The following is a 26,135-nucleotide window of genomic DNA, read 5'->3' as shown; positions in this document are numbered from 1 at the left end:
CTGATAAAACTATTTAACAAATGTAATACTGCAACATGCTCATGCTTCTAAAATCCGCTAAAGTTACTTAAATGTTGTACTTTTGTAATGTGGCACATATTGTTTGTGTGGGTTCATTGTAGTTTGCAAAGCAAATTACTAGTTGGATGTCCTTGAGTGAGTGAGTGAGTGAGTGAGTGAGTGAGTGTGTGTGTGTGTGTGTGTGTGTGTGTGTGTGTGTGTGTGTAAACTAACAGTAGCTGAGGGCACAGCTTTCCATGATGAAATTTCCTTTTATTTGCCTGTCCTGCCTCGCGTAATTGGAAAGGATGTCATGAAACACTGAAAACCCCAGACCTGTGCTATGCAATATGAGACTTTACTGTAAAGCAAACAAGCCTTATGTGAAAAGAAGAAAATACACAAGGACAGCCTGTAAGGCTTCTGTCTGTCACTTATTACTCTCTCACAAAAATCTCATTCTGTCAGAAACACACACACACACATACAGTACACAGACAGACAGACACACACACAGACACAGACAGACAGACAGACAGACAGACAGACAGACAGACAGACAGACAGACAGACAGACAGACACACACACACACACACACACACACACACACACACACAGTACACACACACAAAGTACACACGCACATACACACAGAGAGAACATTTGTTCCATAAATGCACTTTAATTACAATCCAATCCTGCTGCAATTCCAGCTGAGAGGAATGAATGGAGATAAAAAGAAAGTCATTTAAAATGGCAACACTCTGAAACAAACTGCAGTACAAAAGAATGCTCCAAATCAATATATACATCATATTTACAAGATCAGTATTTACATACAAGTATAAAAAAATCATACATCCTTTACAACTGCAACACAGCATAGGCAACATTTAGTAAGAATCTTTTTTCTTTTTCTTTTGTGAACTTGCAGTCATTTGGTTTGTCTTGTCTTTCTAATCAACCATACCACTTTTGCAACTTTCTTCCGCAATTGCTATGCTCCCTTTGTCACGACTTCAATTATTTGGCTGTCCCCTGTTCAGGAAAAATCCCCTTTTCTTCAGTAACTCTAGTCATTTAAGATGCCATAGTGTCTCTTATTGAATGAACACCTTTAGGTGAAGGTAACCTCCAGGGAGAATTCAGAGTTTTAAGACAAAGGCTGGGAAAAAAACAGTGAAACTCACAAAGAGAAAAAATACACTAGCACTCTCTCACACACACACACACACACGCACGCACACACACACACACAGAGACACACTCACAGACACGCACGCACACACACACACACACAAAATCACCAGATCACTTACAGTGGCACAGACAATACAGCACAAATACACACATGCATGCACACAGATACATATGCAACAAACACACACACAAACACACACACTAATAATGCACCTTTCACTGATGTCTGTGAATCCCATTTTGACAGTGGTAACGGTATCTGTTGCCAGTGAAGCCACACCACCAGCATAAATAAAATGTCTACGGCTCTGTCCCTTCCGCAGCCCTGTCAAACCAAAACCCCACAATAATAATCAACAGAGTTCAATAAGGCCCTCATCTTACAAGTGAGAAGTTGAAGAGGGCCATATTAGTGAGTAGCAGAGGTCCAGAGCACTTGTCATGTGAGGGTGTCGGGGGGGGGGCGGGGGGGGGGGGGGCTGGGGGTGTCACACACACAGTTGAGGCTTGCAGGGGGGGGGGGGGGCTGGGGTCATGGGCAGGTCATGCCTCCTGCTCAATGTTGTCCGTGTAGTGGAAGCGGTTGAGCTTCTCGCGCTCCAGGTTGGAGATGTCCTGCTTGGGCAAGTTTGTGGGTTTGAGGGCAGGGGAAGAGTGGGATGGCGCGGGCGAAGGAGGCAGCGTGAGCTCGATCTCTTCAGCGGCACAACAGTGCTGCGGCATGCCGGAGGCGGGCAGCAGAGGTGCCCCGCTGCGCTCCACGTTGCGGATGGGCACGCAGAAGTCCCGCTGGTTGTTGATGGTCGCGCCCTCGTGCAGCACCACGCTGCCCCCCTGCAGCTGCTGCTTGCGCTGGTGCCGGCGCTGGAGCCGCGACAGCAGCATGGCACACGCAGTGCAGCCGGCCGCCAGCACCAAAGCGAAGACGCCGACCAGCACCATGGACGTGGCAAAGCTGCCCTTACTCAGGTCTGACACACTACCTGCTAGGAGACACACACAGACAAGACAGAGAGAGGAGAGAGGTTGAGACTCAAAACATTGAGTAGGATATCTTACAAAGGTCCTGCACATTGAGCCATTTTCTATTCTTCATTGTTCATTGTATTTGTTCATCATTCTCCAGTGTTTTTGTAGAACAAACTTTTGGATTCCAAATAATCAGTAATATCTCCTTTAAGCATGGAATCATACCATCTTTGTGGTGAACAGATGTAGGTGCTTTACCTTGGCAGTGCTGCCCGTGACAGGCCCCATTAAGGCTTGCACACCCATTAGGGCAGTAACACATGTAGCTGCTATCCGTTCTATGGCACTCGAGTCCATGTTCACACGGGTTGGGATTACACGGGTCCACTTGCACCTGGAGGATCAGCAGCACACACACACACACACACACACACACACACACACACAATTTTTGTTTCAGTTGTCTGAAGATTAAACTATGCTATATTAATGTAGTCCTCAAGTCATGGCACTTAGTAAAATATGAAGAGTATGACAAAGGCTGTGTTGCTGACCTCACAGTGTGACCCTGTGTAGCCTATGGGACAGTTGCAGGTGAAGCCTTGCCCACTCTCCTGCTCCACGCACTTCCCTCCTTGCAGACAGGGGGCGCTCTCACAGGGTCTTCTTGCAATCTGGCAGTGCTTCCCAGAAAAGGGAGGTGGACACACACAGTGCCAGGCTGACTGTGACTCCTGCAGGTCCCAGGATGGGGAAAGAAGAGGAAAGAGGGAATCATTAAAGGGCTACAACAACCAAATTTACCTCATTTAAAACACAAGGTCAGTGCCGCCCCAACATCCCAAAATGGAAGTTTTGTCCTTATGCTCAGATACGTTTTTTTTTTTTTTTTTTTTTTTTTTTAGCTGATTAACTGACTGGCATCATCACACATGAAGGGAGGCACAGTGTGTATCTGCCCTTGGCCATCATGACTGGAACCCTGATGTGTGTGTGTGTGTGTGTGTGTGTGTGTGTGTGTGTGTGTGTGTGTGTGTGTGTGTGTGTGTGTGTGTGTGTGTGTGTGTGTGTGTGTGTGTGTTCCAGGGAGAACGGACAGGATGCCAATGACTCCAGGATAAACAGCAGAGCCTCCCACACTGCTGTGGGTGGATACACAGTGGCGTAGCAACAGTCTTACCTCACAGCGTCCGCCGTTCAGACACGAGCCCAGGCAACTGCCGTTCCCTGTGGACCACATTAGAGTGCATTACAAACCTGAGATCAATATTCAATTCTGCCTTACATAGGATGGCACCGGGCGGCAGGCCTTTTGATGAAAAATGTATAAATGGCAAGACCAGAATGCATCCTCCTTCGAACTAAGAGGTCGATTGCTTTAATAAAATGACTCAGGGTAGAGAAGCTCAGGCAATTTATCTTCTCATGTGAACCACGCACGGCCCTGGAAAATATTCTTTAGCCACAATCCATGTATGTGGGTATAGATTTCAGTGCAGAGCAGAGAGCAGACATTGCCCAAAGCTAGTCTATGCAGTATTGACATGGTGTGATTTTATGACCTGGTTTCATGTGATGGTGGACCAAATCACCTAAAGCCCCACAGTAATGAATTTTCATGAACAAATTCAGATAAATGTTTCTATTTTATCAATGTTGCTGCGCAGAAACTTGGGGAACCAACTTCAGACATTTTAAACACAAAAACTATTGAGTGGGTAGTTTTAAGATTTTGCACAGGAACATTCATAGACAAATTATGAATGTATTAATCTCAGTAGATAGATAGAATTATAAATAGAAAATCATGGTTTGAAACCAGATTAATAAGTCATACTCACTGATCTCACAGTTGGGTCCAGACCAGCCTTGGACGCAGTCGCAAAGGTAGCCACCTATCAGGTTACGGCAGGAGCGGGCGTTCATGCACACACCTAACTCACATTCGTTGGTGTCTAAAGAGAAGATTATTAAAAATGCATCAGTATAATACTTCTTATATGTCTTCTGCATGGGGCTGTGTAACTATATGACATTGTCTTTGTTTATAGGATGACTCTTGTTGACTTGGTTCTAAATCAAGTCCCATGATCAAGAATAATCTGTGCTGAACACAATAGAACAGAAGCACTTTCCTACCCTACTGACCTACTGACCAGATCGACTCTTCCTGGCAGAACCCTGTGTTGCAGTCCCTTTACTCAATCTGTCTCTATTCATTTGGTTTAATTTACAGCTGATGTTTCTAATGGGACATGGTACACACTGAGCCACTAAGTAAGATGTGTGAGAACATGACACACACACACACACACAGAAGCACACACGGACAGAGACACACACACACACACACACACAGACTTCATCACTCTTCAACCATGTTACTTAAATACTCGAAACCAGTAAACCCATTAACAGATGTCAGACAGATAACCTATCAGCCTTCAGAAAATGAAATGCAAATCACATACAGGGAGAAAAAAAGAAAGAGTAGCCTGAGTGGACGAAAATTAGATAAATACAAAGCGAGAGAGAGAGAGAAAGAGAGGGCGATGCCTATCTGTGGTGGTTCTCCGGGGGTTGATAAGGTGTCAGTGTGACACATGATCACATTACAGGCGACACACTCAGCGGAGCAGGAGAAGCAGAGCACAGAGCAGCCACAGGGGCTGATGGGACTAGAGCTAAATGAGCTCTCCGATAGCAGAACATGTTCAGGCTTGTCCTCCCCTCCTCAAAATCAGCCGCTCCGAGGCCGTACCTCTTCAGCGTTTAATTAAATAACCCGACGCTCTCCCCCAGCACCGGAGAGCAAGCCGGCTTCGTGGTAACAATGGTTGGCATGGCAATAAAGACTCAGCAGAGCTCCGCCACCGGTGGGAGGCTGCTTCGACTGGGGCTCCATCAAATTAGATTACCATCTACATGCTGGTGAACAAGTGGTGTGCAGTCAGACAGACACAATCTGAATAGTGTGCAGCAGTGCCTCCCAGGGAACACGGATAAAGAGATTTTGGCCTCGGAGGTCATGAACTGCACACTCTGTATGCGGCGTGAAGGTGCGGTGTGGAACCATTAATGGTTCAGAGTGCCTCTAGACTAGACAAACTCCTGTGGGATGCATGGAGCCCTTTGACAAGTGGATTCTTAAAAAAATTACCCCCCCCCCCCCATTTTTTAATGGTTCATCTTTATAATAATTTTGTAACTGTAAAATACCTGAATAAAGTTCTAACAAAGCCCTTTTGTCAAAAGGTAAGTGTAAAAAATAGGGTTGATAGGATCATATAAACAGCCTTCTTCCCTAAGGGAACTCAGTGTACTAGCATCTGATCTTTAGACAGATAACTCACCCAGTTGGCAGGTCCTGCCAGTCCAGCCTGGTGGGCACAGGCACTGGAAGCCCTCTGGGGTGTCTTGGCATGTGGCTCCCTGGCCACACGGGCTGGACTCGCACTTCAGCACGGCTTAAAGAGGGAGACAACAACAAACAAACAAATAAATAAACAAACAAACAACATGCAACCTCAATCACAGAGGATTCATTACCTTTCAGACAGAAACGGATTGTGTGGAGTGTGTGTGTTTTCCTATGGATGCTGTTTCTGGTATCGGCCGCTTGTGTACAAACGTGAGTGAATTTTTAAGCCTGCAGGTGTGAGTCTGTGTGCATGTGATAGCACAATGTTTCTGTGAGGGTGTGTGAGGATGTGGATATATGTCAATGTTTCTAGGAACATTTGTGAGTCAGCTAAGGAGTGTGTGTGTGTGTGTGTGTGTGTGTGTGTGTGTGTGTGTGTGTGTGTGTGTGTGTAAGGAAGTTCACAAGCTTGTCCGTGCACGATCATGAGTATGTATGAGAACTTCTGTGTAAGCGTGTCTGTGTGTGTGTGTGTGTGTGTGTGTGTGTGTGTGTGTGTGTGTATGTGTGTGAGAGAGATCGTGTATGTGCATGTGTGCTGGGGGTATGTGCCAATGACACGGATGAGCTGTGTGATGAAGGCACTGGCATGCGGCGGATGCTCCTACAGGCTGTGTGTTTTCATTCCCTACTCTCTGCCTCTGGCTCCTGAGCAAACACAGATTAATAAAATAGCCTGCCACACAGCCAACATCATCTCAGAGAGAGAGAGAGAGAGAGAGAGAGAGAGAGAGAGAGAGGGTGAAAGAGAGAGCGGTTGGATGGTGGCAAGGCAGCAGTGATGTTCCACCTCTCTGGAGAGGAATTAAAAACATAACGGAAGGTTGCGGGGTGTGCGAGAGGGAGAACAGGAAAACAAGAGGGGAAAAAAAAGGCAGCTGGAAAAGAATGACAAACAGGGAGTGCCTTGTAGGCTGGGAGAGAAACAGAGCCGACTGAGCATGGACCAGCTGATGAGGGGGAAACTGGAGATGACCGGAATGTCTGTTGGATGATCTAAAAATGGCCATGTTTTCTTATGTGGCACTGTGGTGCTATACATCTTTGGTGGTTTTCTTTCTCATCCCCTCTTAAAGCTGTGCTACTTCCCTTCCTCCTCTCATCGTCTTCTCTCACTGCTCCCATGGCTGCTTAGCATACAACAGGTCTTACCTAGGGTTGGTCTTCTTCTATGTTTATCATGACTAACAAAAGTAGAAGAACCCCATTTACTCAATAAGAACAAAAATAAGTTGGGAAGAGAGAAAGGGAGAAACAGTCAGAGCCATTTTAATATATGCATTCATGAGGGTGTGTGTGTTTGTGCGGACACACACTACTCCAGATGGAACTTCTGATATCAGTGGGGAAGTGGGAGCTCATTTGTCTTCTGTCCAGGTGCACTATTTGGTCTACCCAATCAGGTGTAACAGTTTTGAGGAAACGCTGTGATTCATCTTGTTCCCACAACCCTGGCTTTGTGCTCTGGCAAGTGATTTATTAGTGAACATTAAAAGTGCACCCATGATGATATTTTGGCAGTAGAACATTTTTCAGAACTCCTGCCTTGAAAGGGTGGATTATGATAGCATGACTTGAATATATGCAGTGTAGAATTAATGTATTTGAGATGCTGAATTTCAGCTTTACATTCATTGCCTGATGAATGTTAAGGAGAATGGTACATTCTACCTGTGGAGACTATGAGGGGTTTGTTGTAGGGTAGAGGAGATTGGTACTGTAACCTGGGTTTCAAACACATATTAACTCACAGTGTCCTGCAGAATTATTGGCACCCTTGCTAAAGCTTATTGAAATGAACATGATCAGTTATTAATCTTAACATTATATTGGAAATAGAAAAAAAAACATGTTACCTGTATTTGGGGTAAGTTTAGTCTGAGTTTAAAGCAACCATTATTGAAAAATTAAATGTAAAAACACACGTCACAATTATTGGCACCCTAAGAAACAGTCACCAATGATTTCCTGTTTCACTGGGGTATAAAAATGAGCTGACACAGGGCCTAAACTATTAAGCTGCGGACTGATAGTCCATCCCCATCATCTTTTCCTTGACCTTGATCCACTCAATAATGGCTAAATGACACAAAATCAAGCCTTTGCCACGGCCATCCCAGTCCCCTGACCTAAATCCAACTTGAGCTCAAGAAGAGAATGGACAAGAGAAGACCCAGGACTGCAAGATCTGGCGAGATATTTTCTTTGTTTGATGAGTAAAGACACTTGATAAACATTTCTCAGCCTTTTTTGGTCATATTAAATAAGGGTGCCAATAATTCTGGAGGGCACTGTGAGTGCTTAAGCTTATTCCCTAAGAGGCTTGTGGGTGAATCTCTGGTAAAGCTCAAATCAAAATATCTGCCAAAGGCCTTAGAGGTTAGATCACCATTTCCTCATTCAGGGGATTGTTCTAGATGTGACCTATCACTGCTAATCACACTTAGAATACACGCATATCTTTCTCTCTTCCTATTGCTAGAAACACAGAAGCTGGGAGTACAGAAACTGTTCTTGAACGTGCAGATGTGTGTTGTAGGAGTACATGTTAGTCATGTCCTCATGTTAAGGTCAGATGAGTGAGGATTACCATCTGCACAGGTGGGACCCATCCAGCCATCTGCACAGGCGCAGCTAAAGCCAGCTGGGTTCTCATCCTCTACGCAAGTGGCTCCATTGAGACAGGGCGATGACAAGCAGGCATGCTCCACTGCGAAGGAGAGAGAGAGAGAAGTGGAGAGGTAGAGAATGAGAGAATAAAAATAAATGGATTGAGAGTGGCAGAGGCAGAAGCTGTGACAGAGTTGTGTGATAAGTACTGTATGTTACAAAAAGTTCCCATGTTCCCAAGATCCCATTGAGGCCCAGTTAAATCCTCACAGTGCCCCATCTCAGTCTCAGTCAGAAGAATCACAAGGACTGGGGTTTACATTCAGTTATGAGGATCAGTGGAAGGTTTTTAGCCAGAGGCAAACTGGATTAGGTTTGTCTGAACGTGTGTGTCTGATTCTGTTTTTGTGTGTTTGTGTGTGCATGCGTGAGTTTGCGTGTGTGTGTGTGTGTGCATGTGTGAGTGTATCTGCACACGTGAGCACGTGAGCACGTATGCGTCAACTCACCAATGTCACAGTTTCGGCCGCGGAAGCCCTCCTGGCAGACACACTGGTACTCATTGGGCTCCGTGTTGGCACACGTACCCTCGTTTTTACAGGGCAAGTGAGTGCCACAGTAATTCAGATCTAAAGCCAGAGAAACAACAAGGCAGGGAATGAGACAGAGAGAGAGAGAGAGAGAGAGAAAGAAAGAGAGAGAGAGAGAGAGAAAGACAGAGGGAGGAAAACTAACAGAGATTAGCAAAGAGGACACAAAGTAACTACATGTGAATAAAACCATCACATGGTTAGAAGCAAAAGTAGGGGAAAAGGGCACAGCAAAAAAAAAAAAAAAGGAAAAAAAAACAGGAATTCATCTGAGCTTCTGATCATTTCCTTTGTCCTTGACCATTAAAACAGCAACTAAACACTGTACAAGATCTCTACTAACACCCTTTAAAAAATACACATTCACACACATTTGCTCATATTTTAAAAAGCAGCGGCTAAGTCACTGGGAACAAGGTCAGCTGGGGAATATTTGGTGTAGTGTGGCCTCTGCCTCAGAGACGGGGAGAAAGACAGAGTGCAAAGTGGGAGGAAGTAAGGGAAAAAGAAAGAAAGAAAGAAAAAAAGAAAGAAAGAGAGAGAGAGAGAGAGAGAGGGAGAGTGGGTCTCTATTGTGCCCCTGTTCCCTGCTGCCTTTGTGTGGCCTGGGACTGGAGCCGGCCTGGTGAATGGTGGGAGAGCCTTCAGACCCGTGAGCAGCACCCAGCTCACATTCGGCTCACTCAAGGCTATCAGCTTACAGCCTCTGACAATGACCTGACCCCACCGCCCCCACCCCACCCTCCCCCCAGTTCACACAGAGGCACAGAACACCAGGGCCCCACGCATGGGTCCCACGCCACCGCACTGACGGCAGAGACACTGAGGCAGTGCTGCCTGCTGAGAGGCTTTGAGAGGGCGAACGTTGGTAAAATTATCATTAATCCACAAGGGTGGAATGAGTGTGGATCTGGATCTCCAGTATGCCTGGGCCTTCCCTCTCTTATTTACCGGAGATGATCTAAGAGCTGTGGGCCCGCACTCTGACCACACCTCAGCTGTGTATCATGAAAACACACACACACACACACACACACACACACACACACACACACACACACACACACACACACACACACACACACACACACACACACACACACACACACACACACAAAGGTGATAAATGTAAATGGGACACACTCAGTATTACACATCTCTTCTCACCTTTGTCACACAACAGTCCACCCCAGTTGGTGTCACACACACACTTCCAGGGCTCCGTGCAGGTGCCATGGACACACCCAGGGAAGGTCTCACACTCGTCGCAGAGCAGGCCCCTCCAACCATAGTTACAGCTACAGACAGACAAAACCATAGTTACAGCTACAGACAGACAAAAACCATAGTTACAGCTACAGACAGACAAAAATACACCAACCATAGTTTCAGCTACAGACAGACAAAAACCATAGTTTCAGCTACAGACCGACAAAAACACAGCAAAGATGAAAGGAGTGAAAGTCAAGAAAAATGGAAGATTAACGAAAACAAAAACCATGGTGAACACCACTAAGTAAATACTGTAGACGCTTTATTCAATAATAACAATATAAAATGCGGTGGCGTAATGAATGCCACTGATGTGTGTGATGGTGGCACGGCGGAGTGTTCTGGGCACTGCGGTTGGGCGGTACTCACATGCACTCGCCGGGCTGCTTGCAGGTGCCGTGGTCTCGGTGGCATCCCTGTCGACAAACAGCTGCCAACACATCACAAACACACACCACACACACACCACACACACACCACACACACACCACACACACACACACACACACACACACACACACACAACACAACACAAACAACACAGGTCAGTGTCAACCTCCGGCTCCCACACTGTAAACATCACTGACGCCACAACACCCATCACATTTTCCACTCACGGGGCTGTGAACATGCTGCAGAGGCGTTCACGCTCATCAGTATTATCTCAACCTTATCATAAACAGAACAAACCAGTTTATTCAAGAGACCACCTGATAATGGTTCAGTGACCTTTGGCAAGCAACCTTGCCAATAAAGATCTGGGTATTGAGGGCCTTAAGTAGCCTAATGTCACTTTTAGCTTACCATCAGGGAACAATAACTGCTACAGTGTAAAAAAGAGGGGCCACTTTGGTCAAAAGCAGAAGCAAGGAATCAGCTCTAAATTAAAAAGTTAACAAGTCACAAACTGGTTTAAGAGCTGGTTCTTTACCTTTGCCATGGCCTACAACCCTAACCTCACACCAAAGGGCTTCATTAAAGAATCAAGTGTATCTTTGGTTGTTTGGACTGAACACACGCGCTGTCAATGCCAGGTAATTTGCGCTCATAGCAAACCACCGCCGTGTAAATATTAGTCAGCATCTGTGTGATGGGTCCCTGAGTCCCTTCTCTGTGACCCAGGGAGGAGAGAGGAAGCGAGGCGAGTATTTGCTCTTCCTGTGGCTCTTTGCTTCTGTCATCACGATGGGTGGACGCTCAGGAAGAGAGCCGGTGCAGGATGGAGCGCACACATCAGAGGATGTCATCGGTTCGCTCATATCCGGCGTGGCTGAGCACATTATTTCCTTCATAGGGCTCTATTTTAAATCGGGAGACGCAGCACGAGTAAAGGGCGGCTCAAAAAAGGAGCTCACTGGGTACGGTCTGCTGTACTCAGATGTGGCCTTTCTGAATACTGTCTGATTAAAATTCAGAAGATTTCTGTAATTCTATTACATCCAGGATTTGAGGACAATGTAGAATGGGGAACAAAAGATAATAATGATTGCTTCATAATCAGTAAAACCTCCAACCTAACGAGCTGGTGGCAATGAACACACCTGTCTATGGACCCGCAGACCTCATACCCACTCAGACTCTCAGTTCAATTTGTTCATAGCAATAATTGAATAGCTCTATTTTACAACTGGGGATCACCGTAGACCTCATGATTCAATTCAATTATAATTTTGGGCAGTGATAAAATAAGATCATGAGAAACACCAAGAAATTATTAAAAACACTGAATTGAACTTCTCGTTGGCCAATAATGGACTGTAAAAACCAACCAAATTTGCTAAACTAATGTAAGCCTACCACTAGATTCAAGATGATTTAACATCCTAGTAATTCTAGCCATCTCATATCCTTCCATTTAACCTTTGACAAAATGACATGACTTGCATGAACTTTTTTGGACTTCCAGCCCTATAAATGTAACCACTTAAACAGTGTTTACAGTGTTAACTATGCCAGACGTTACTGAAACTGCGGCCTCTTTGAAGGACAAGCTCTACTCACCCTCCCGACACTCAGGGTCCGTCCAGCCCTCCTTGCAGACCTTGGTGCCGGTCACGTCGCAGTCGAAGTGTCCGAAGAAGTCGTCACGACTGCGGCAGAAGCGATTGCAGGCCGAGCCGTAGTAGTTGGCCTCGCAGCGGAAGCGCAGGCGGAACTCCAGGCTGAGCTGCCGGCCGTAGTGGTGGAAGGGCTGCCACTGCTCGCCCGGGTTCAGCATGGAGGTGAGCAGCACGCGCTCGATCAGCTGCTCCTTCACTGCAGGAAGGATGGACACAGGTGCCTATGAGTATCTGTAGTATGCAGGTCGTATACTTGAAGGATACTTTTATAGAACTCCAAAACATAAAGTGGCCATACAAGAGTGTCGTTTTACTCTGTTGATCCGTAAAGGTCGAGGCAAGCAGTCGCTCCTGAGGTAGACCAAGACTAGCACAGTGCTCAGTGGGTTTCAATACACAATGCAGTTATATTTACATAATTAAAAAAAATCACATGCATTTATATACAGGGTAGACGTCTTCATTCCTGCCATTATAATGAGTGAACTCTTCCCTGGCCCTTATCCTAAGTCTCTTGTGATGCCCTCTAGGAGTGTAAGTTCTAACTGGACACAGAGGGGAAGGTGGGCCGACCAACACAAACACCTCTGTGTGGACGGCTTCTTCCTGTCAGAGGTGAAGGGGAAGGTTGTCTTCCTCTAAAAAGCCCCTCAAGGTTGGAAACATTACAGCAAGCTTTGGAAAACTCAGGCACTGAGCGGTCACTCATTAAAAAACAAGGCTCTGTGATGCAGAGGTAAGACACAAGGATGGGGGTTGAGACAGGTCAGAACCGTGCCATGTTTGTTTCTCTGCTCTCTCTATCCATTTCTAGTGCCATATCTTATTGTCTTTTCTCTCTCTATCCATCTCTACTGCAATGTGTTATTGTCTAATCTCTTTCCATCTTTCGTGCCATCTCCCTCTCCCCCTCTCTCCGTACCTCCATCTCTCTATGCCTGGGAAGAGGGCTGCTGTTGGCCAGGCTGATGTGTCTCTCTTTCTTTCTCTCTCTTTCTTTCTTTTTCTCTCTCTCTTTCTTTCTTTCTCTCTCTCTCTCTCTCTCTCTCTTTCTCTCTCTTTCTCTCTCTTTCTCTCTCTGGCCCCAGGGGAGTTTCCCAGGGGGCCTGTCATCTCCAGCTCACCTCTAATCCCCCACAGCAGGGTATTAACTCTCACACAGCGGTGTGTGTGTGTGTTTGTGTGAGTACAGAAAATCTTTAAAGATCAGTGTTGTTGTTTTGTTGTCAGTGAAGGTAACTTTTAAGAATTTCCAAACCCTAGGTGTATATCGCCGTGTATTAGGGTGAATGGCTTTGCAAGTGTAAAGTATGTGATTGATTGACTTGATGTGCCAAAGAAAGGAGGGACGCAGGGAACTGGCAACCCTGAGCTGTCCAGAGATGATGATAGTGCACTTGAGTGAGTGTGTGAGTGTGTGAGTGTGAGTGTGAGTGTGAGTGTGAGTGTGTGTGTGTGTGTGTGTGTGTGTGTGTGTGTGTGTGTGTGTGTGTGTGTGTAAAAGGAAGGGAGGCAACCGTAGCAGTTTGAACTAATGACAGCACAAAAGCACAACACCCGTGATGGAGAGATGAGATCATGTGGACTTAAAACAAAAGAACGAAAACAGGGTCCTGATTTTGGGAGGAGGTGAAAGGGGAGAGAGGGGAGAAAGCGGACATCAGATGTTATCCTAGCAACACCACTCTCCGTTCACCCACCAACCCAGCCACCCACCCCCCTTCACCTAACATCAGCACCCACCCCCACCCCCATCCTCCTCTGACCGTAGCCCAGTCTGGTACTCCTCTCTGGGGCTGAGGCAGCCCGGCAGCAGCCTCCACCCCTCCATTAATGGCTGCATTAGCGCACCGGCTAATTTCCCCCAGCAGTTTAGAGGTGCCGTGCCAGAAGAGGCTGCATAATGACTGGTCATTTACTCACACACAAGCAGCGACAGAGGTGTCCATGAGGATGATACAGCACTGGAGCTGCCAGTGGTAACGATGTCTAATGAACAGGCATGCGCACACACACACGCACACCCACACACGCACGCCCGCGCGCACGCACGCACACACACGCACGCACACACACGCACACACACGCACACACACACATACGCACGCACACACACGTACACACACGCACACACACCTTCTCACACAGTGCTCTATCCTTCACCCTCAGATTCCATCAATCTATGCATGATGCAGGATAATGAGGGTGGTAGTTAGGCTTGTCCTTCGCTGCACGAACACATCACAAATGAGCATGACGCCACTCAGGTGCCTCCACACCCTGCATATAACACACCCAGAAAGCCTGCAGGGAGGCTGGGGTTGATGGTGGACACCCCCACACACATACACACATGAACTTCATAACCTCTAGCTGGGTTAAAACGTCCAGATACACACTGACATTGACTGAGTTAAATGAGTTGATGAAAGTCAGGAAGGATTAAACGGATCAGTTGCGACTCCCGCTCCAAGGACGAGGCTGCCGAGAGCGACTCCACAACTGCAGTCGCTGCCTAACCACTAGTGCCTGCCGCCGGGCTGGACCCAGCCTGCCTCACTGATCCCCACCTGGCTGAGCGTGAGGGGGGGGGGGGGGGGGGGGCTGAATGATTGGCGCTTCTCTTCGCTTCTGATTCAGACATCTGGCCTAAGCTGCACACCAGCATGGACAGGATTAAAGAGGAAAGTGAAATGGCATGCTGGGGCAGATGAGAAAATTAGAGGGGGATCAAGGAAAATAAAGAGGAAAAAGACATGAGCTGGGTGACACGGAGGGCGGAGGGAGTGAAATGTCTGAGGAAAGGAAAGAGGAAAGGGAGGGAACTGGGAGAGAGAGAGAGAGCGAGAGAGAGAGAGCTGTGAAAGATGGAGCGAATGATGGAACATTAAGGGGAGGGTGAGGAATGTGTGTGACTGATGATGCACAATATCTGTGTGTGTGACAAATGTCTAAATTGTCTTGTAAATCTGCATAGACAATAGGGAGGGATTAGCATATGTTATCCAATCATGCTGCATACTGTTGCAGGTGAGTGAGTGTGTGTGTGTGAGTGTGTGTGTGTGTGTGTGCGCGTGCGCGTGCGTGCCTGAGTGAGTAACTGAATGAGTGAGTGAGTGGGGGGAGGGTGTGTAAGGGAATGAGAAACAGAGGGAGCGAGAGGAAACTTGTTTATTTCTTTGTGTGTGTGTGTGTGTGTGTGTGTGTGTGTGTGTGTGTGTGTGTGTGTGTGTATCTGTCTGTTTTTGTAGGGCAGGCAGCGGCATATTTTCAGTCACAGAGCTTTTCCTCAATTACGAGGAGCAACAATCACAGATTGTGGCAGGAAATGAAAGGGTCCGTCAGTCTGACCTAAAACTCCCAGAATGCATCGCTCTCATGCCAGCGCATAATCAGCCAGGGCAAGAGGCCCAACTCAGACAGGAGGATGAGAGGAATTTTAACCCTCTTTCATCTCTTCTTTCCTGCATCAGTCTCTGTCTATTCCCGTGCCTCCATTATTAGCTTCCAAGTCTCTGTCCTCTCGCTCTCATCTTCCTATCTTTATCTCTCTGTTTGTCTTTCTCTTGTTTTCTCTCGTCACCTCTCTGTCTCTCTCTCTCTCCATCACTCGTTCACTCACACACACATTTCTATATTCTTGTATTCCACTACATGCAAGTTCCCAGCTCACACAGAGGATTGTTTTTGATCAGCATGATGAATGTGTAACTGTGTAATCAGTACTAACAGGATACTGTTTTGCGGCAGGAGGTGTGAGCTACAAAAAAAAAAAAGAGACAAAGAAAATAGATCTTACCCGGTTCCGTTTCATTGTCATGGTCAAGAGCCTCCAGCACCAGGGAGAAGGATTTCTGTGAAGAACAAAAAGAGAAGAGAGAGGGTGTGGGTTAGAGAGAGAGAGCGAGAGAGTGTGTGTTAAAGAAGGAGAAACAAACCCTGGTGTTACTGGAAATAACAGTTTGAGCTGCCATGACAAAAGTTGCCACAACTGAATCTCTGATTGTGTCTGTAGTATTAGCACTCTGCCCTCTCCTCAGGCATCAGAGCCCATGGCTGACGCCCACGGCACAGCCAGAGACAGCTCACCGGCTCAACCGCTGCAGCGTGCACAAGAAAGCCCCTCAGAGTGTGCGGATACACACCGTACATCACCAGGGACATTTCCATTTCTCCAACACCTCCAGCCTCTCCTAAATTAACCTCCACCGAGCCAACCCATTTCCACAGTTTTTTTTGGGCGGGTAAAAAAAAATGCAAACGATTTCCATATTAATAAATAATGTCCATAAATGTACAAATGTGTGCATTACGATCCATATATCAGCTGCGAGGTGACCGACCATTAACCCCGTGTGCCGTCTGTGGCGTTTTAAATGGTGCACCAGGGGACGTGCACGTGTGTGACAGGTTTATGGGGCGACCGTGGGCTGGAGAGGGGAGGGAGTGAGAGTAAGAGACACGGCTAGAGACGGAGCTTCGGTCAAGCAGACTAGCTCCTTACCTGCTTCTGCCCAGCAGCCAGGATTAATAGAGTGGTAAAGTGAGAGATGAAGAACTTAATACCCGGCTTTTGAGCTTCAGTCTGAATCACGCAGAGAGTGATAGCTGGGAGAGGCATCATGAAAGGGAGGGAGAGATGGAGTGAGAGAGTGAAAGAGAGAAGGGAGAGCAAGACGGATGAATAATTCAGCTCCACGCCCAGTGTCTTCACCGACGCCTGCGTCTGCCATGCAAATAACACAACCTGGCGCTCGGCTGGGTAGGGTTCCTCTAACAGGCAGGCTGCATGTGCAGTCACGGCCCCCCTCGCAAGAGCCCACCGCCGAGGGGCTGAGTGCAAGAAGCAAGGAGGGAGGTGTGGGAGGCGAGGGGAAGAGTGCGAGGAGCGGAGAGAAAATGAGGGGGCTTGCTGGCCGGAGAGAGATGGAGAGGAAAATTGAGAAAGGATAGCAGTAATGATGTCTCTCCCTCTGTGTTTTTCATACATGCACACAACCACTCATACATATAGAAGAACAAACACACACACATACGCACACACCACACACACACACCACACATACACACACACAGACCACATATACACACACACACACACAGCAGACTGCCAAATACAGAGACTGAATCCTCCTCAGGCCCAGAGGCCATCATCCAAGAGCACAGCATCCAGGTCTGTGCAGCCCTGCATCTGGCCTCCCACCTGCAGAGCTCCTCCCCAGCCTGAGTGCTTGGTCTCCCCCCCTTCCTCTCAGCCGCCCTGCTGGAAGTCTCCCTCCTAAGTCAACAGTGATAAACTTGCACAACTCACACCATTATATTCACCAAATGTTTACAATTTGCCCTCATACAAATACCATTGACGCCACACCCACCACACCTCCCTCCCTACCTCCCTCTTCCCCTCCCTCCCTCTCTCTCTCTCTCTGTCTGTCTGTCTTTCTCTCCAACACACACATAGTGTAGACGCAGAGGCAGCAGGGCCCAGAAGGATTTCCAGAACCTATTCAGCGTTAAACAGCCACAAAGATAAAGCCTCATCTCCTCATCTCCCCATCTCCATTGTCAAAACAATGCGCTCCTCTCTCTCTCTTCCTACCCTGGTCCCTCTCTCTCGCTCACATTCCTGCATTCCTGGATCGGATATCCCCCCATCCACAAGCGTCTGAGTCACAGATGGAACAGATAGAATGCATAGAAGACTTACAGGCTCTAATTTCAGACTAAAACGTGTGCACACGCACGCACACAGACACGCGCGTAAACAAATACAAAACACAGGGAAAACAACTTTGTCCTTGAAAATGTCTTCTTTGCTACCCATGACCTATTCATGGCATATAGAGAAGTGTATATAAGGCATGCATTGTGGCATCCAGGCCAAGATCCTTTCAGGAATACATGAATACTAATGGTCCAGAGGATGCAATGGCATATTGTTTTGCATATATAACTTAACCTAACACTTCATAATGGGCCTATTATACTGTGGCACCTGAAGGTTCTTTGTAGAATATGCTAGAAATATACCTAATTAAAATGAAATCACTCTAATGAAGTCTAAGCATGGAGTTTCTTTTATGATACTGGATATAGAGCTTCAGTGTGACCTGTCGCTTCTGGGTTGCATAGGAGCTGCGAGTACACAGAGCTGTTGGCTGGCTGATTGCTGAGTGATATCCGGAGTGGACTGTTCAGCCGTTGGGCTCCAAAGCTGCACTGGCCATCATTGTTGTGGCTCTGGGACATCCCGTCAGAGGATGAGGCAGGCCAGTGAGGTGGGGTAGGAGCTGAATCACCATGTGCAACATCAAACATCAGCGCATACACAAAAACACCCAAACACACACACACACGCAATTGCATCGGTTTACTGGCCTACCTCCAGAACTCACTTACCCTCCCCCTCTTTTCCTCTCCACCCCCCCACAGTCCTTTCTCTCTTTATTCACTCCACTTTATTCTCTTCCCCCTCCCCCTCTCTACCTGCCTGCAGCTTTGTGCAGTCTGCTGTGCTGAGATTAAGCCCCGGGGTGTGTCTGGGCCTGGGCCATGCGTAGGCAGGTGAGTCACGCTGACACTCAGGATGGGTGTACGGTTGGCCGGCACTGCCGATCGCGTCCGAGGTCAGGGTCAGGACCCTGCGCTGGCGTAAGCACCACCGCTCGTGCCAACTATTCTGACCGGCGGACGTTTAGATCAAACAATGTTGGGGGCGGAACACAGCCATGAGTCACACTGCGAGGTTGAAAAGGTAGAATAAACAATGGTCTGGTGCGAACGGCAGCTACAATGATCTACTCTGTGGTTGGTGCTCTGCCTGATTCTGACAGAGGAAGGTTGGGTGATGGGACTAAACACAAAGTGAGACTGGTACACAGTTGTAGGCTCTATGATGCTATATCAGATGAGGAGGAAAGGCAAAAGGAAATACATTTCCTGATGTTGTGTAGATTAGAGCACTCTAGAGACTCAACGCGCGCTTCTGCTAAATGTGAAAATGGATGCGATCATATGATACCCATTCACGTTACTAAAGAACTGCTTGATCAAAGCTTGATCAAACTTCAGGTAAAAGCACAGCTGTAATGTCAGTTCCAGCCCAGACAGGCCTGTTGAAGACCTACTGACACAGAGACAGAATGCCTTCAAAATGGAGTCAAACTGCTGAAGAAATCAAATTCCTGATCTCCTCATGGGTCCCGGTGGCTAATCTTCCATAGAGCCACAGTAGTGGAGTCAAATCAGTCAACTGACAACCTGTCAGAGTAAATGGCTATTTATGCAAGCAGTACTGGTGACATCTATACAGATGTCAATCTCAGCAGAGACACTTCCACCATGGCTGAAGCCAGTGTGACCTGGAGAAATTCCCCTAACGGCTACTGCAGACAAGTTGTACCACCTGGCACATATCTCCTACCTATATCAGATCCTGTTTGTGCAGATAAGACAGAGCGAGAGTTTGTTTAGCAAGGCAGCCATATTTAGTCAACAGAACCATCAGCATTCAAAGACTGCTATGCTGTAAATTCCACCAGATGGGAAGCGCAGAGGAGCCTCAATGAATATATTGTCAAGGTGTTTGGAGAGGCTGCAACGCACTGATCCCAGGAGTAGAGGCAGACTCCCAACCTATGTTTACTGCTAACATCAGCTATAAAAGTTAACGGTCTTTCAACACAATTAACACCTTAAGGATTTTATTATTATTGGAGGAATTGCATATAAAGTATAATAAAAGAGTGTAGGGTCATTGTGTGTGTGTGTGTGTGTGTGGTGTGCGTGTGTATGAGAGAGAGGTGTGTGTTTGTGAGAGCTGGCTTGGGACAGAGAGTGCGGTCTGATAGATTTACGTCATTCCTCTCACTACAGTTTTCCTGAGTTTTGTGGGAAAATCTCCCAGCCAGCCAAACCGGGATCAGGTCAGTCCACAATTACCTACTCACACACACACACACACACATGCCGACAGACATGCCGATTTAGGAGTCAGTGTTCCATTACAAGGCAAACGCCAACATGTCACCACATCTAAAGAGTTTATCAGAAAGGGGAAAAGCATTGCCAAATTCCCACAACACACACACACACACAATTAAGAACTGTAAATGTAAACAAAACACACCCACTGTCTCAAAACCATCTTCCCAGGAACAGACGTGACTGACATCATTTTGCCGGTACACAATGTCCCCTCACCTCTTTCCTACTCCTCTGTTGTGACAGCCAAATCCGGACACACACAAACACAAACACACTCAAGCAGACTTCCACACAAAAACATATATCGAAGACTGAGAATATATATAAACAAATATGACCACACACACACACAGACACACACACACACACACAGACACACACACACACACACACACACACACACACAGTGAGGGATAACCTGATGACAAACAGCAGCATCAACAATAAAAACAGGGTCTATGATAAGATCTTCAATAACAAAAGCTGTGATATTTTTACTGAGCGGAACAATGGCAGTCAGGGTCACTGCAAAGCAGAGATGTGTGGTGCCTGGCTGTCTCAGTCTTAACCTGCAAATGTTGTTGTGTGGGTGCGCACATGTGTGTGTGTGTGTGTGTGTGTGGGTGCGTGCGTGCGTGCATGTGCATGTGCAAGTGCATGTGCGTAAGTGTATGGGTATGTTTGTGATTGTGAATGTGTATGTGTGTGTGAAAGCAACTGAGAAAGTAAGAATGCATGTTGTGACTGTGACTTCAAGGGCATCCCTTAGCCCCAATGAGGATTGAGCCTGAATCACCTTTCCTTGTTGTGCCATTATTCTGGAGCTCCATACATTTCTGTTTCAGTTGTCAGACCCACTTTCTTGGAGCTACAGGTGTCTTGCTTGACAGATTAAAAGCTTTTCATCTCGCTTATTAAAGCCTGGTAGAACCAATTATCCTTCACTGATGTCACAATGATTCATTTTCTTTCCCTTATTAATTGCAAAGAATAAGGTAGTTAAAATATTCAAACGGCATAATGGAATTTCAGAGTGCTATTAATATCAAGGGATCACATAAAATCCACTTAGATGGATCAGGCAAAATCAACTGTTTAGCAGAGGTAAGAACCAATGGGTGTGTTTTCTACTGCCATGTTGAACCAGACTGAGTGTGTAGTCCACTTCCAGTTCATTCACCAGGTACACTTTAGAGAGCTGCAGGCCGACATCACAGGGAATTTCCGACATCTGCATTCATTTAACAGCTCAAATCATATGTGCTGAAGAGATTTGCTCAAAATTAAATTCCGTGTACGTGGAGGGGGGCCGTATGGGCTCAGGTCCTACTCTTCTCCAATGGCATATATTAACAGTAAGCCACCCAGCAAACTCCTTTAATCCGCACGGTCTTGGGCTGAGACTCGGGCGCCATGACACGCCTGCAGGGGCCTAAAGGGTTTGACCAACAGTTAGATCCTCTGACCAGAGCACCGGCAGAGAGAACTAACTGATGCTTCAGCAAGGGAAGGTAGAAGGGCTGGCTGATGGAGATGAGCGGAGAATATAAAGTGAGAAGAGGACAAAGACAAAGGCAAGAGGAGAGAGGAGGAGAGGAAAGGAGGTGAGGTGAAGAGAAGAGGAGAGGAGGAGAGCTTCACTGGCAGTATCCAGGCTGTGGGAGGATGCTGGCCCCCAGATGATGAGCTGTAGACCTCTTATGAGATGTTCCTCCCAGCCAGGGCCCTGTGGGACCCAGTATGTTTGCATGGAAAGACAAAGACACCAAAACAACAAGAGTATTAAAGTAGCCATGAATCAACGCAAATGAGTTTCCTCTCTTCCGCCCCACCCCCACCCCACTCTGCTCTTTCATTAGGCAAACAAGACCTCTATTTACAACCTCCACATTATAACTACTTTCCTCTCTCTTCCCCTCAGCTTCACTCTTCCTCTCATTCTCGCTCGCTCATCTACCTTCCCTTTCCTCATTGACCAACTGTATCAAGTCCTCCATTTCAGTCCATTTCTAGTTCTCTCTGTATCGCTACTCTCGCCATACTTCTATCTGTAGACCATTGCTCACTCCATACTTCTATCTGTAGACCATTGCTCACTCCATACTTCTATCTGTAGACCATTGCTCACTCCATACTTCTATCTGTAGACCATTGCTCACTCCATATTTCTATCCCCTTTCGCTCCCTCTCTCTCACTGTCTGTCTCTCAAATATGGACGGGAGGATATCCCGGCTGAGCCAGGCTGTACAAACAGCCCTTTGCAACAGGAAGAGCTCTTAGCCCACACAGAGGAATTTCCCCTCTCTCCCTCTCCTCTCTGTCTGCATCTCTCCTTTTTGCTCTCTCTATCTTTCTCTTCCTCCCTCTCTCATACACACATACACAGACACACAGACACACAGACACACAGACACACACACACACACACACACACACACACACACACTTGCAAACTGACACACAGCCATGCATTCTATATGTACCATATGTAGAAGTCATAAAACAATAAACACACCCAAAGAATTTACAAGTTACAGTTCCTTTCCATGTCTCTCATGAAGTCAGTGTGTTTACCTTGCTTCTAACATGGACACACTTCCCTCATAAAAAGAAAACAAGACCCTCAGGCACTCACACTCCAGAAAACTTCTCACACCCTGTAAGCACAGAGAGTGCATACTAGCACGCTAATCACAGCGCTAACACTCCGGTCACAATAAACATTTGCTCATTAATGCACACACACGCGCTCTTTTATCTACCACTTAATTTCAAGAGCACACTATAGCTTAGCATTGCCATGACAACCGCGCTCCAAATTGGGTGTCATTATAGCTCATCCATGTGACATGGCAAAGTCATATCACCACGGCAACAGGAAAATGAAGCTTCAGGATGTGCTTGTGCGGCAGGTGTCCAGTTGTGAGCAGGTGTTGTGATGCGTTATGCATTTTTGAGTGAGTATGTGTAGATACAGTATATTTATGTGTCAATGTTGCCTTGTGAAGGAGTAAATCTGATTTAGCCTGTTAACTTATCCCTCTCCTCCTCTCCTCTCGTCTGAAGATGTCCTTCTCTATCCCTTAAGCCATCTTTCTTTGCATTACAATATCCATATCCTACCAATCTCACTAGTCACAGCTTGGAAATGAGAGGGAAATAGCTGCATATAGTTTTGGTGAAGTCTCTATGTCGATAATAGCTCAGCTCTGTCTGACAGACATTCCCTCATACACTCCACTATAAACACACAGACACAAAAACGTTGATAGTCAGGGAAATGGTGGAACTAACTAGCCAGGAGCCCCACACATCGTAAAATGTGGTGCTAGGCCCCTCCACAGACTTTTCACAGACACACACACAACTCTCTCCTCTGATCCCTTTTAGCCCTGACCCCCTGCTTGACCCCCACCCAATAAGTACATATCTCTGCTCTTCCTCTCTATTCCCTCTCTTTTTGTTTTTCTTTCATTCCAAGCGTGATTACAGCTGGCCGCTTTTCTCCTCTTCTCCCTCCCTCTCTCTCTCTCTCTCTCAGTCCCGCCTCTCCCTCTCTTTGTACCATTCCTTTGCTCTTGCTTTCTTTCTCATTTCTCTCACCCTCCCTCCCTCTCCCTTCCTTTCTCTTTCTCCCATCCATAGTTCTCTCTGTTTCCAATGCCTCCCCCACCACCCGCCGCCCATCCCATCCCATCCCGGCTCAGTGCGAGCCCCTTCCTGGGTTAATTGCCTGGCTGGGGGTTAGGGCTCCTCGGTCAGGAGAATGGCCGGGGCTGGGTGTGTAAGCCCGAAGCTGGGGCAGGCCTCCGCCACCACCGCCGTCTCCGACTTCCCCAGGAAATTACCTCGTCTGGCTCAGCCACTCTCCCTCTCTATGTGTGTGTAGACTGTGTATACATATGGAAGATTAGGTATACAGGAGAAAAGACCTAGGTCAAATGTGTTCCACGCAACAACACAAATCATACGAGGCAAGAGAACCGTGGTCCAAACAAACCACAAGAGACGGAGTGCATGGAGACAAAGGAGAGAGGTGGGAAGTAGTGGGTGGGAGAGAGGTGCTGCTTGAGTGACTTCTGGAGGACGAAAGAGATGGGGAAGATGGAGAGAGAGAGAGTGCGAGAGAGAGAGAGATATGAGGAGAGATACCGACAGACCTCTGGAGCAGAACAAGAGCTTATCGATGCATTTTATGGAAGGTCTTGCGCTTGGAGCCACTACAGTAGACACATTCACACTCTCTATCACACACACACACACACACACACACACACACACACACACACGGCTCAAAAGCTGTGTCCTTTTTTCCATCAAGGTGATCATTGCAAAGCTTCCACTCCTCTCCCTGCCCAACCTAATATAGAAACTTCCATTTCAATCCAATTTGCACACAAATGAAATCATTAATCCGAGGCATCCCCCGAGACTACTGTCCCCAAGGTTATTAACTTATCTGCACTAAACATATCAAGTAATTCTTAATGGAATTAGCTTTGTCTTGGTGGATAAGCATGTGAAAGCACACAAGTGTGTACCGACCTCTGTGTGAAGTACATGTGTGTGCCTGAGGGAGTTTTAGAGATAGAGAGGGAGAGGCACAGAAAGATATTGATGGAGAGAGAGAGGGGGGGGGGGGGGGGAGAGAGAGTGAAAGGAAGAGAAGAAAAAATGTGGTAGGTGCACTCCCTCTCTCCGATTCTATAGTGACTGCGCCCGGTGGTTCCCAGGCAGCAGGAATGCCAAGGTAACTGAGGAGCAGAATCTTCCGGGATACAAAACACAACAGAATAGAGTAGGATCATTTTACAGCCCACAGAAACCTGCCTGCATTGAGACACACACACACACACACACACACACACACACACACACACACACACACACACACACACACACACACACACACACACACACACACACACACACACACACACACACACACACACACACACACACTCTTTCTGAATCACTGACCGCACACAGACTTACTCACATAAAGTAGTCCAACTACTACATTGTGTTCAATATGCACATAACTTATGCACATGGACATATCAACCTGATACCCCATGTCCTCACATGAAATAAAACGAAGTAATTGTCCCCTTTTTCGTTCTTTCGTACCCCCAGTTAACAGACCTGTTGAGCCAGGTTCTAAATACAGACTTGCCCACTCTCTGTACAGCCTTTAAAAAGTGAGTTTAATATCTTTGTCCTGTCACAACAACCACATACTAGTGGTAAGTAGTGCTCAACTATCTTTATAATTCATGGGTGAACAGGGGGCAAAAAAGAAAACAAAAAATACTATGCCACCCTTAGACATAGCAGAAGGGGGGAAGCAGGACATCCTGGGATTTTTTGGGATGACTTCACTCAGAGTAGCGGTTGCCACTTATCCGTCATCACGGGAACGCCGGCAGCCACTAGGACTCGGCTCAGCGCCGCGCGACACGGTGCGGAGCGGCAGCCAAAGCCTCCTGGCCTGGCAGCGCCGGCTAGAACCGTTGCGAGTTGCGTTGCGACGCAGCCAAATAATAGCACGTTAATACTCCCATCCACACCCCTGAGGAGATTAACGAAGAAAGCACCCACGAGGCAGATATAAACGCGAGAGGCTGAGTGAGAGAGACGGAGAGGGAGAGAGAATGGAAGAAAGGCAGTGGGGGAGGTGGAGTGGAGGGAGAGAGGGAAAGCGGTAAAGGGAGCTCACCTTTCCTCAGAATGACTGCGCTCACCTGTTTGTCTCTTCACCTGGGGCTGTGGGATCCTGATCTCTCCCGCCCCCCTCCCCCAGGCACACAAAGATAGCCAGATAATGCTGCCCTTTCAGCCGCGGCGCTCCCCATAGAAATCCATTCATTCCCTGGCCCAGTGGCGGCCTGCGTCTCCTCTTCCAGCCCCCTACACCCCCTACACCCCCACCACCACCCCACAGCCCAGCCCTGAAACCGATCCAGATTGGCTTTCTGGATGAGAATTTTCTCACACTCTGATCTGCCACTCACACACTTTCTCC

At 47.2% G+C, this 26,135-nt stretch overlaps 1 protein-coding gene across 2 annotated transcripts in view; it reads right to left on the bottom strand.

The window, feature by feature from the left end:
• Positions 1–1,722: 1,722 nt before the first annotated feature.
• LOC105907788 (protein jagged-1b) overlaps positions 1,723–26,135 on the bottom strand; it is a 32,668-nt gene continuing 8,255 nt past the window's right edge. Inside the window, exons 3-14 of one of the 2 annotated variants that reach the window (XM_031573467.2) lie at positions 15,923–15,977; positions 12,065–12,319; positions 10,433–10,493; positions 9,959–10,089; positions 8,711–8,830; positions 8,182–8,301; positions 5,524–5,637; positions 4,012–4,125; positions 3,351–3,397; positions 2,725–2,904; positions 2,429–2,564; positions 1,723–2,187 (exon numbers count right to left, since the gene is read on the bottom strand). In XM_031573467.2, coding sequence (XP_031429327.1) covers positions 1,745–2,187; positions 2,429–2,564; positions 2,725–2,904; positions 3,351–3,397; positions 4,012–4,125; positions 5,524–5,637; positions 8,182–8,301; positions 8,711–8,830; positions 9,959–10,089; positions 10,433–10,493; positions 12,065–12,319; positions 15,923–15,977 — 1,776 coding nt within the window. In that variant the 3' untranslated portion in view covers positions 1,723–1,744. The remainder of the gene's footprint in view (positions 2,188–2,428; positions 2,565–2,724; positions 2,905–3,350; positions 3,398–4,011; positions 4,126–5,523; positions 5,638–8,181; positions 8,302–8,710; positions 8,831–9,958; positions 10,090–10,432; positions 10,494–12,064; positions 12,320–15,922; positions 15,978–26,135) is intronic. The other variant, XM_031573468.2, reaches the window with a different exon arrangement.

Source organism: Clupea harengus, chromosome 9 (assembly GCF_900700415.2).
Source record: "Clupea harengus chromosome 9, Ch_v2.0.2, whole genome shotgun sequence".
Classification (NCBI taxonomy): Eukaryota; Metazoa; Chordata; class Actinopteri; order Clupeiformes; family Clupeidae; genus Clupea; species Clupea harengus.
The sequence above is the reverse complement of the archived record's forward strand: the minus strand, read 5'-3'. Positions and strand labels throughout refer to the sequence as shown.